A 12,614-nucleotide genomic window follows, 5' to 3' on the forward strand; every position below is an offset into this window, starting at 1 on the left:
ACTTTAAGAACCAGACTGTCATGAGGGAAGATGGACTCCAATAACTACCCGGGTCTTGGATCCTTCTGGGACTTTTCCCATTCAATGCGTCCCCTCCAAACCAGGCACAGTGCTGAGATTTGCATGTAAATGAGAGTCCTGAGAAGTCAAAAGTGAAGTGAAAAACGAGCAACTAGTCTGACTCTATGTTGTCCCATTTCAGCAAATTGCTCAACTTTCCGTTCTGCCTTGGCTGGGCAGATTTCTGTTGATTGAAGGTGAAATGGCATAGCTTTTGCCCAAATAACTTTTGCAATGCATAGAGGCCAGTTACGAAGCAAGCCACCCTGAAATCAATACGCTAACTGCCTGTTTGCTGCAAGAATTTACTTCTTCAACAAGAGATACATCATCTTTGGCTCTAAAAAAAATCAACATCTTCCCTTCGTGATGTTCTCTAAACCTACACTACATGGATGACAGCTAAGGATCAACTATTGTTTACATATGAGACTTTTTCCTATTCTGCTTTATAATTAAGAAATGTAAATGTGTTGGGGTGGCTGGGTGGCTCAGTCGGTTAAGCATCCAATTCTTGATTTCGGCCCAGGTCACGATTTCACAGTTCATGGGATCGAGCCCCATGTCGGGCTCTATGCTGACAGTGTGGAGCCTGCTTAGGATTTTCTCTCTTCCTCTCTCTCTGCCCCTCACCTGTTCATGCTCCTCTCTCTCTCCCAAAATGAATGAAAGAAAGAAAGAAAGAAAAAGAAAGAAAGAAAGGAAGGAAGGAAGGAAGGAAGGAAGGAAGGAAGGAAGGAAGGAAGGAAGAAAAAGAAACGTGTTTGAGGGGAAAATCTGCTAGAGTGCTGAAAAGTTTCCATGATGTTAGAAATAAACAAGAACACAAAAAGTTCTTTCCTTCCTAATGGAGGAAAACACATACTGTATTTTGCAATTTTTTGTGGAAAAGGTATATTGCCATTAATGAGAGACCCACTAAGTCACATTCCAAATTCTATTCGTTCAAACAATGAAGCACCTCAAAGTGAGAATTATGACTTCTGTAGTAATTTCTCCTTAAAGACAATGCTTCCACATATCATCTCGGGCAGAAAACGTTCTTATAAAGGGTCTGATACAGAAAATGAGCAATCCTGGAATACACACAACTTGTTAAGTTTGTCTCTCTTCATAGGAGCTATTTACACACCCTAATGAGTTTAAGCGTGTGCTTCATTTAAATCACATAAATGACTCTACAGATCTGTGTGAGTGAATTACCACATCTTGCCATAGGCACTGCTCACTGACTCAGCTGCTACATCAAGTTGCTTTCTCTCCTTTTTTTAAAATGTGTTTTTAATGTTTATTCATTTTGAGAGAGAGACAGAGACAGAGACAGAGTGTGAGTGGGGGAGGGGCACAGAGAGAGAGAGACACAGAATCCGAAGCGGGCTCCAGGCTCCGAACTGTCCACACAGAGCCTGATGTGGGGCTCAAACTCACGAAACGTGAGATCATGACCTGAGCTGAAGTCAGATGCTCAACCAACGGAGTCACCCAGGCGCCTCTCTCTCCTCCTTTTTACTTCAAGTATTTATAGGTCTGGCAAACTTACAGAAGTTTATGACATAACTGCAAAAAGCCACAGTGTTAGTTTCTAAAGTAGATGTTTTCAAGGTGCACAAATGTATTGCCCTGTATCTTATGAAATGGGCAACTACAATACACAGGTGAGACTTAACTCTAGGAAAAACTGCTTCACAACAAGAAAAAAAGCAGGAAAGAACAACACTGGAGCAGAATATACCAAAATTGGAAGGGGCACTGGGTGTAATAGAAGTGTAACAAAAAACTTGAGAATATTTTATGTTAGTCTTTTGACTCACAAATAAGACTCAAAGTGAGAGGAGACATCAAAAACAGAAAAGCAATGGTGTGTTAAAGGAGGAAGAGGGAGACTTTTGGAGACATTTGGTACCGGTGTCAGGAGGCAGTGTTTGTCCCCGCACCTAAATGTTGACCATCCTGGTGATCGTCGGCAAATGGCAGAATTTGAGTCCTTCACCTTCAAAGGTAGATAATTATTCCCACCCTGTGGGGTTGTTAGGAAGCTTGGAGAGATGGATGTTAAGGCATTGGGTAAACTGTAAAGTGCTGTACAAATGCAAGGTGTTATTATGATTATTATGACATCAGTGTTTTGGCATCTAAATTATAGGGACAGCATACTTATTATTTAAATGTTTAAATACATATCTTGCATGCATTTATATTTGCTTTTAATTTCATAGATGTTTCCAGCTGGAAGGCTCCATCAAACAATCTAGTTTAGTTATTTTATGGAAGATGACACCGGGAAGGTAGGTTCTAACCTGTGTTCTCTTCCTATCATAACTAACAACAGATTACAGGGAAAAACACGTGAAGCCATGTCCTCAGAAAAACTCCTTTAGCGATACAACTTTTGAAGGAATGATACATGCATATTCATATTTGTATTAAAAATCATCATAAACACCGAATGGCTTTGACGTCCTAACTTTTAAAAATTACACAGTATATTTTTCCAGCCGTTTGTCAGGGTTTTTCATTTATAATCACACGTCAAAGTCTTTCTTTGTGAAGACTTATCCATAACAGCTTGCAAAAAAGAAAGAGAGGAAGGAAGCAGGAAAGGAAGGGAGGGAGGACAGATTAAGGCAATACATTATTCTCACTCATAAATATGCTCCATGCATACAATCTATTAAAGTACCAGGAAACGGAGGCAGAGTTAAAGAAATCAAGAAGTGCTGTAAGGATAAGGTTTCTGATTCTCCATTCACTTTGCAGCAAATCAAAGCCAAGAAAAAGTTCTGAAATTCATCATAGTCAAAAGACCCTTAAAATCAGTATCTTAAAAACCAAACAGGTGGAGTGATAATTCTTCAACAACCACCTTTTGTTTTTCTGGCATTCATCTGGATGCAATCAAAAGTCGATGAAATTCGGGGGGTTCTGGGTTTTTTTTTTCTTTTCCTGGAAAAGTTACGATAATTTAATTTCTAATGCTATATTAAAATCTATTTTTTAAAAAGGACCTTGCAAGTGAATACTAGAACACACCTAAAATAGTTTGTCTAATTTATCTTGCTCAAAACAATGTATCCATCCGCTATGGCTTGCAATATATAAGAATGAATCAAGAGACGCTGTAAATGCAGAGAAGCCATGGTGATGAAATTCCCCTGCAGTTGTCAGGTATTGAATGTTTCCTGGTAAAGAAGCAAAACCAGGTTTTTGATGTTACAAAAAAATCCTGAAACCTTTTCTGAAATCTCATTCACGATGGTAAGAATTTTTCCAGGCGCACACGCCAGCCCTTGAGGATTAGCACAGATTCAATAAATGATTGGTTTTTATTCCAGACTCTAAAATAGCAATAAATTTATGACTATGGGCAAAGAAACTAAAACATGCACAGTTTTTCACATAAAAATGTCAGTGTGTCATATCAGAGAGACTGATGATAGGCACTGCATTGATTTTCTACGAAACCTGGGGTGAAAGGACTTTCAAACAGTTCTAATGGAATCACATGTTAAGAAAACACAACCGCTAAGGGAGTCATGACATCACCTAGCACGTGCAGGCCTCCATGTGCAGAGCGGTACACCTTCAGGTATCACCTGTCTGGGTTTCTTTTTTATTATTATCTTAAAATTTTTTTAATGTTTTATTTATTTTTGAGAGAGACAGGGTGTGAGAGGGGGAGGGGCAGAGAGAGAAGGAGACACCGACTCCTAAGCAGGCTCTGAGCTCTGAGTGCTCAGCACAGAGCCCCACGCAGGGCTCGAACCCACGAACCGCGAGGTCATGACCTGAGCCAAAGTTGGACCCTTAACCGATTAAGCCACCCAGGCACCCGCGTATTTCTGGTTTTAAAATAAAATCCTTCAAAAATGCTCTTAAAACAACTGTGCAGCAAAACGGTCTAGAACCACTTGGATATTTCCTCTTGCATAAAGAGAGGCCTGAGTACCCAAGGTAGCATCAACAGCCACATGTTACCCTTTGTTTCCACATGATCTCTGCAAATAAACAGGTCAATTTGTGCAATTATCAACAATGAATCAGGACACAGATGTCTTCAAACTTACAAGTGGCAGGAGCTCAATTAATCTGAGAGACGTTTTCTGGTTCAGTGTGATTCAATGGGTATTTACTAAACGTCTAGAATTACCCAGACTTTTGTTTCCTTTCTCCCTTTGCTCTCTGTGGTAGGAGTCAAATCAAGAATGTAAAGTAATCATTTTTCTTATTCATAACAAGTTTTAGGGGCCAAGTCATGCTACTGGGAAGAATGTTAAAACTATCAACTATAATCCAGATTCTAGTTCAATTCTTCACATCCGGCCATAAGTTTTTTAAAAACTGCCATTTTCATTTTTAAATGTAAAATGTGCTACCTCTCAGGCACTTTACTTTTGACATTGTAAGTTTCCTCATGGTCGTTTAGAAACATAAAGCAGGAAATTCTAAAACTTTAGCCGGAGCTCTAATAAGACACTCACGTTTAGAAAATGACCAGTGATGGGCTTGCTGATGGATCGCCAAGTGCACAAGCTGTCCGTCTGCTTTTCCCTTTGCCTGGAGACGGGCAAAATCTCATCGTTGACATCCAGCTAAATGTTCTCTTTCTGAGAAACCTCCCCCCTCACAGAAATAGAATTAACCCCATTTGGGGGGCTAGCACTGAAATCCCAAATCACACTTCTTATGAGATGTTGTTGCATTACAATAGGTTCTCCCTGTTCAGCCCTTCCAAATGTGAGTGCTTCAAAGACAAGCCGTTATCCTATTCCCTTTAAACTTCCAGAACCCAGCATGAGGTCTGCATGTAGTGTCTGTGGTTCTGGAACTGGCATGTGTCAGTGTCTCTGGGAGGGTTCGTGTTCTAGTATCCTGTTCAGAGGTCCAGGTAAAGGATCCAAGAATGTGCGTTTCTATCAGCTTTTTCAAAGTTTCTTGGGTAACACACTCTGGGAGCCACTGCAATAGACTTTTCGAGAATTCGTGAGAAAAAAAAAATCAACTTCGAGATGATTTACTAAAGAAATCTAACACTGTTCCTGGATCTTGAGGAAGCTCAGGCAGTGAGTCTGAGAACAAAGACAAAACTTCTTCTCTGCCAGAAGTGAAACACACTACTTATTGCACTCATCGGGATCACCTAGCAAATTTTTAAAAACACGTATGCTGGCACTCCTTCCCCCGGAAGTCTAGGGTGCTACGAGGCACACTCTTTTTCATCCTCCTCCTGTGATTCTAAGGTACATTCAGGGTTCAAAAGCTACTGCTTAAAAAAAAAAGGAAAAAAGTCACCTCTAGTCTTTTCAGTTCAGTCCCTAACGTACACACCAAGTAGTCTGATGCTGCCTTAGATAGAACTGGGGGATATCCATCTAAGGATATGCAGTATCACACAAATAGGAATCCCAATGTACTTATACGCATAATATATTACTTGTCAGTTGCTGATAACTGCAACTAATTGGGCTGGTAACCACAGCAGCCTAATGAAGAAAGAAGCTGGTAATCCAGAAGAACCCAGCCTGACTCAAAACAGATGGAGACAGGCTGGAGGCGGGTTGTGTTATGGCCAAAGACAATGCCTGCAATTGAAACATCTAATAAAATAAAACACAATTCAAGGCCACGCTGCTCTCCTGGGTTCCAGACCTGTATACTCTACTGCCCCCTGGATTTTTCCATCTGAGCCCTTCACATCCCCCTGGCTGACTCTACTCCCCGCCCCCCCACCCCGGGAGCATTCACAACCTGTGAATGGCTACAGTGTTTACCCTGCCTTCCAAGTGAGAACTGCTGTGTGTCACCTGGGATTCCATGTTCCTTGCACTGGTTATACATTAACTGCCTCCAGGTCAGCCTGAGTCATTTTTTCTGCATCCTCGCTACTCCCTCTTCTGTATCTCTCCTGGCCCACAGGAATCACCTATCTCCCCATTTTTCACTGCAATCCGCTCCCCATGCTGCTGATAGAGTCCTCGTTCTTAAACCTCAAAGCCATCATGTGGGTTCTCAGCTGAGAACTCCCCAGTGAGCTCCCCTTCACAGGGGAGGACGGCAAAGCCCTTATGAACTGGAGCCTCCCCATCTCCCCCTTGTCTTCCCAGTGCACTAAATAACCAGTGCTCCTCAGACCTTTGCTACTACTGGCACTACTCTTGGGATGCCTTCCGACTATATTCTCCAGGGAAATACCTACAGCTCTCTGCAGGCTCAGATGAGTACACCCTTCCGTTGGGGGATATTCCCCTCTGCAGGTAGAATTAAAAGCAAAGACTAACACCAGAAGAATTTATCATCTTGTACAGAATCCTACCATTGCTTCTTTGATGCTGTTCTACACTTGTCACCTATAGATTCCTCTTTCCCAAACTGACTTCCAGATACTTAAGGGCAAGTGCCAACTCCGATTCATTCCTAAATCTCAAAGTGTGGGTAGAAGAGTGTGAACTGCTCACTGTAGCTCAAACACAAAGGGGGTGGGGGGAGGAAATAAAGCAAATAAGATCCTAAGTTGTAATAGGTAGCAATACTCACCCTTATACTCAGAGGACAAACAATAGTGGTGAACTTAGGTAATTATTTCTACTAAATCAGGGCCAGGTGTGCTGGCCCACCAGCATGGGCTAGAACTTGGAGCGAAGTGGGAAATTCGATCCTCCTGTGTTAGCTTTCACATACTACTTTCCGAAGCAAGCTGCTGAAATTTGGTAGGAGTAAAATTTATTTTAAGCGTATGCAATTCACAGATGCTTAGTCAACAGGGCCAGTCAGGCATTTGATATTATACTTCAGGGCCTTCAGAGATTAAAATGTCAAATCCAGCACTTAGCTTCTAACAGGGCTAAGTAAACAAGCCACCACTGCTCACTGGCCCTAGATATCCCTCCTGCTCCCAGCTGGCTCAGGGAACTTTCTAGACAACTGAATTCAGTGTGTCTATCTACATGTGTAGGAAGGAGGCTGTACCTAACGACTCTGAAAAAGTGAAAATCTCAGTCAAACCGGTTATTTGACGTAAGACTGGATCCTTGCCCAAATTCAAACTAACCTGCTCATGGCCATGAGCTGGATGGCAGACTCAGATGTTGTGCAAAGAGCAACTGTGGGAATTGTCTTAGAAAAGACAACCTTTTAGGAGGAAAATGAAAAGGAAGGAATGAGCAGAAGTGCTGATGTCGAATAGGAATGGCCCACAAGAACAAGATTGATACTCTATTCCATGTGTGTTGATGGTGTGAGAATAAACCAGTAATAACTGAGGCCAAAAATGTCTTTTGTGACAATTTCAAATGTCCAAAAGTGACAGAAGGTAACAAAATGAAAGTAGTTCAGTACAGATCAGAGGAGCAGACTCTAGTTTTGAAACTGTGTACATGGAAACGATGCATGGGTGAACCATATTCTAGAATTCGGAGCTTTTCTCAAAACATACCTCTATTACTAAAAACCTAACTTTAAATAAGCCCGTTTCAACTGTACTAAGTCCAAATCAAAACACACACATAAACACACAACTTTCACAGCAAGCTACATGGCAAGGGCCAAATGATTTCCCAGGTGCGTCCTTCAACAAGCCACACGTCCCCAACATTCTGATCCCATCCTAATCTCGGGACCTGGGGCACCAGGGTAGGGCTATCTTCTCTTAACATCCATAATCACCAACTTAATATTAGAGTTGGCTCGGACCTCCTGTCAGTAAAGTTTCAGACTAGCTGCTGGCCCTGGAACTTAGATCAAAGGGAAAAAAGAAAAAAAAAAAAGTACTTTCTTTTTAAACAGGGCGGAATCCTTCATCTTTTACTGACACTACCTCTAAAAACATTTCAAAACATGTTAGTGCTGTCACGTGGACCAAGTCTAATTATGTAGCACATTGGATTCTGGCCATCGGTTTCTTCAAACTTGAGAATGAATTTTTGAAAAATTACAGACTATGAAACTAAATAGATACAGCCAGAAATAATGGTCAAAAACCTACTGGAGCTCAACCAGTTACTGCTAGACAGAGCTACCCACAGCTGTGAATGTATGATAGACACACAGACCCCTGGTCTCCTTTTCGGATTTGAAAAGCAATTTCCAAATACAGATTTTTCTTGACTTATAATGGAGTTATGTCACCATAAATTAGAAACATTAGTTGAAATGCTTTTATCGTACCTAACATCGTAGCTTAGCCTAACCCACCCTAAACGTGCTCAGGACACTTACATTAGCCTACGGGTGGGTAAAGTCCTGGAACACAAAGCCCCTGTTTTATATGAAGTGTTGAATGTCTCATGTATCACGGGACAGGACTGTACCACATATCACTAGCCCGGGAAAAAGAAAAAACCCAAGTTTAAAATTCCAAGTCCCGTTTCTACTTCACATGCATCGATTTCACACCCTCATAAAAACAAAAACAAAAACAAAAACAAAAACAAAAAAAACTGTGAGCCGAGCCATCGAAAATCTGGGTCCATCTGTACTTAATTAGGGACTTAAAGAATCACACTGTGGAAGCAACAGTAGAAACTATTAAAATCACCCCTGCCTCTTTTAGCCCATAATGTCTGGTACACTCTATACACTCAATAAACACTTCTTGAATTCAGAAATGAGGACTCAGGAGCCTGGAGCTGGTCGGTGACATGTCCACCTTGACTCAGAGCTGCAAGGAGAAGGCAGGTGTCCTGGCTTCAAGCCAGGACTGAACTGAACTTCCTCACATCTGAACTCCTTAGAGAAAGGCAGGGAGCGGATCCTCACTTGGGATACAATTCAAAATACACCCAGCGTCTCTTCCAGAGCGACACCTCTACCGTTCCATCCCCCAAGCGATCTCCAACCTCACCACTGCTCTGGTGCCTGAGCTGCCTCCACAACAGGCAAGCAGAGCGACTACTGAGTACATGAGCAAGAGTCTAGACCACCGCACAGGCCGATGTTTGTTCCAAGTTTCACACAGAGTCCAATCCTAAAACGCGCCCGTTCCTGTGCTTTTCCTCCCTGCTCCCGGCATCTGACATGAGACGTTCACACACACCTGACCTGGCTCTCCCAGATTTCACACAAGGCAGTGCAGCTCAGTTAGGTGGTTGGGGGAGGGCAAGAGGGTGAGAAGGCCCGAGTTCGAATCCTGGTTCATTCCTACTAACTGTGGAAGTCGCTTTATTTCTCTGTACCTCAGTTTCCCCTTTTATAAACAGAATACCCGCCACATATGCTTAATGTAAGGAATAAAAGGACACTTAAAACAGTGTTTGACAGTAGCAGGTGCAGTGAGAACAGAAGATAACCGTCTTAGACCGAACAAGTCTCTCTAAAATGAGCAAATTTTCCTGCACAACACCGACTGAATTTGATAAGGGTCTTTAACACCTTTTGTAAAAATGTTTCATTTTTTATTTTTAATGATTTGCCCTTTGAAATGGGTGTTTTAATGTTACTTTAACAGAATGACATTTGTCCGCCTACTCTCGCAATTTTATTCAGGAGCATTCTGTTTTAAGTGGATACGGGACAGTCAAATGAAGTGGTATTTATATTTTTCTCAGAAACAAATCTCCAAGCGCTAATAGCAGTGTTCAAAGGGGTAACAAACAGCAAAGCGCTGTGAACATTTCAAGTAAAAAAAAAAAAAAAAAAAAAGTGATGCTTTGGAGGCCTTCCAAGAGTCCATTTAAATTTTAAAAAAGGAGGGGTCTCCTGTGACAGAGAGGGAGAGATACCACCTGCCTAAGAGGACCCAATTGCCAGCTGATTCAGGAGCAGGACCACAGCCCCCAGGGCTCATAGCAAAGTTGGAGAGGGAGCCCTTCAGACTCCTTAGAGGACAGAAAGCTTGCCACCAGCTCTCTCAGTGAAAAGACTAATCCCTGATTACTGAAATCACCGCCCCCCACCTCCTTTTTCCTATATTCTGCAAGACTGTTAAAACTCCAGACATTCAAAAAGAGTTCCTTACATTGGCAGGTAATCTTTCCATACACTTTACCAGCTTCTCCTCTATGCCAATGATTTCCAAACCTGGCCACCCCACAGAATCACCAGAGGTGCTTTTTCTAACTCCTGAACACTCAGATTTCATCCCAGATCAATGAAATCAGAACGTCTGCAGGTGGGAGCCAGACATCAGTTTTCGTTTTGTTTTGTTTGGTTAAAATCCCAGGTGATTTTAACGTGCAACAAAGTTTGGGGAACCACTGGTCTATGCCTTACCGCTCCCCTAGCAAACTCACTCAGCTCCAGCCCCAACTCCCTATGCCAATGACATCAACAGCAAGTACAGACCTGACTCTTGGAACCCGGGTTGCTTGATTTTGAAATTGTGTAATTAAACCTTCTGAGGCATGTTTCTCATGTCAAGTGGGTTTATGGTCGGTAGTCACGAAGCCAGACTCGCTCATGTTTGGTCTGGACATTTGGCACACATGAACCACGGACATCAATTCCACCACCACCCCCCTCCCGCTTTTTTAAATTATGTTTAATATTTTGGTTGGCCCAATGTCAAATTCTTCAAAAAGCTAAAGGAAACATCCCAAAGAGAAAATCTCGGGATTTTGATTAGGAAAGTTTGCTGTGAGCCTTATTTTGAAAAACCGTGGGGACCTGACCAGGATGGGTCCCGCCCCTAGGAAGTCCCGGCAGCAGGACCCAGCTGTCCCGTGGCTGCTGGCCCCACCTCTGGGTCCGGCTCCACAGCAAAGCCTGCAACCAAAGGGCTGCAGGTGGGGACAAATCTCAGGAGTTCCCGTGAAGCGACGAGTTCACAAAAGCCCATGGACCCGAGGGGCGTGGATGCCTGGGAGGGAGCCCTGTGCTGTCGCGGAGCCTGACCGATAGGAGGACCCACAGCGGGGCGAGCGTCGGGGGTCTGCGCCCACGGGGTGGGTCCGACCCCACCCCCTTTTTGCCTAAGAGGAAACGAAGCCCCCGGTTCCCTGTAGCCACGGGTTGAGGCAGACACGAGACGCTCGGGCGTCTCACTCAGGTCAGGGCTGCAGCACCACACCTAGGAAAAGGGCTTGCAGGGTCCTGCGACGTGGGCCTGGCAACGCTGGCGGGGCCAGGGCCGGCGGGGTGGCTTAAGTGCGAGACGCGGGTGTAGGCAAGATGTGAGGTGGGTCTGCTCGGGAAACCGCCCGTCCTAGGAGGTCCGAGAGGGGTGCGATGGATTCCCGGGGGCTGTTCCCTAGCTTCCCTAACACCCCACCCCGGGCGCGCGCCCCCCGGCCCGGCCCCCCCCGGAGGACAGCGCGGGGCGCACGTGCGGGAACACGAGCCGGCACCGCGGGAACCAGAGGCGCCTCGCGCCAAGTGTGTGCGCTCGGACGCGGAGCCCGCGCGGGAGGCCAAGGAAGTGAGGACAGAAAGTTGCGAGCGCTCCGGGCCGCCGAGCTCCGGCCCGCGGCTCCCACACCCCGCCCGCAGCCCCGCTGCCCCGCGCAGGGAGCCTCGGGTCCCGGGCCGCCTCTGCCTCGCCCAGCCCAGAAACGAAACGTCCAGTTCCTCCCACGGTCCCGGCCAGCAGCGCAGCTGATCCTCAAGGAAACAGGAAAGGAGGGGCGGGTGGCGCGGGACGCCGAGCCGGTGCGGCGGGTGCGGGCCGGGCCGGCTGCGGCTCGGGGCCGGCGGGACTCGCCCTTACCTTTCTTCTCCTCCAGCGCCGGACTCGCCTGGAAGTGCGCAGCCAGCAGCAGCAGGAGCGCGGCTCCCGCGGTCCCGGAGGGTCGCATCGCTGCCCCCCTGCTCCGGCTCCGGGTCTCCGCAGTGAGTCGCGAGCGAGTCGGACGGCCGTGCGTGGCGAGGCGAGACTCGGGTGGACGCGGAGGTGGCCTGTCGTCCGGTCTGCGAGGCGGTGGCCGCCGGGGCTCGCTCGGGACCAGCTCGGCACCCGCTCGGACTCGGGCCGCCTTGGCCGCGGGCGTGCACACCGTGCCGGGGGCGGAGGCTGCTGCCGCGGCGCTGCGCCGGGGGCTGCCCAGACGTCTAGCTCGCGGGGGCGGGGGCCGGGGAGGCTGGGCTGGAAGGAGGAGGGACCAGGCGGAGGAGGAGGGATCGGGAGGAGCAGAGGAGGAGCAGAAAGCGCGGAGAAGGGAGGAAGAACCGGCAGTTTGGACCTCGGGCGGGCGGCGACTAGAGGTGGCGGACAGCGGTGGCCCGCGTGGGCTCCAAGCGCTCGGGGCAGGGCTGGGGTGGCGGCAGGAGGCGATGTCCGGGAGCCGAGCGGGTGCCCTCAGGACGTTCCCTGCGCTGTCCCTCCGAACCCGGAGCTCGCGGACTCGAGCAGTGACTCAGTGACCCAGCCTCCGTGGAGCCAAATTTGTATCAGGGTTCCCATTTCCGCCTTTCGTCCCTCCAACCTGCGGAGCAAACTTGTACCAGCTCCGGGGCAAACTGGCCGAGCCTTAGGCCCAAGACCGGGTAACGGCAGGAATGGAAAACCATCCCTTTATTCTGGCCCCCAACTCCTCCACAGCACCCCGGGACCCTAGTGGGGGTCAGAGGCTGGCCTGGCCACGCTGCGCCTGCGTGGCGGGAGTGCCAGGCTGCTGACATGGGAACTC

The 12,614-nt window shown here is 46.6% G+C and overlaps 1 protein-coding gene across 1 annotated transcript in view; it reads right to left on the bottom strand.

Moving 5' to 3' along the window:
• The window catches only part of EGFR (epidermal growth factor receptor), a 209,828-nt gene extending 197,776 nt beyond the window's left edge, over positions 1-12,052 (bottom strand). The window contains exon 1 of the mRNA XM_027045965.2: positions 11,696-12,052. Coding sequence (XP_026901766.1) covers positions 11,696-11,783 — 88 coding nt within the window. The 5' untranslated portion in view covers positions 11,784-12,052. The remainder of the gene's footprint in view (positions 1-11,695) is intronic.
• Positions 12,053-12,614: the final 562 nt, after the last annotated feature.

Source organism: Acinonyx jubatus, chromosome A2 (assembly GCF_027475565.1).
Source record: "Acinonyx jubatus isolate Ajub_Pintada_27869175 chromosome A2, VMU_Ajub_asm_v1.0, whole genome shotgun sequence".
Classification (NCBI taxonomy): domain Eukaryota; kingdom Metazoa; phylum Chordata; class Mammalia; order Carnivora; family Felidae; genus Acinonyx; species Acinonyx jubatus.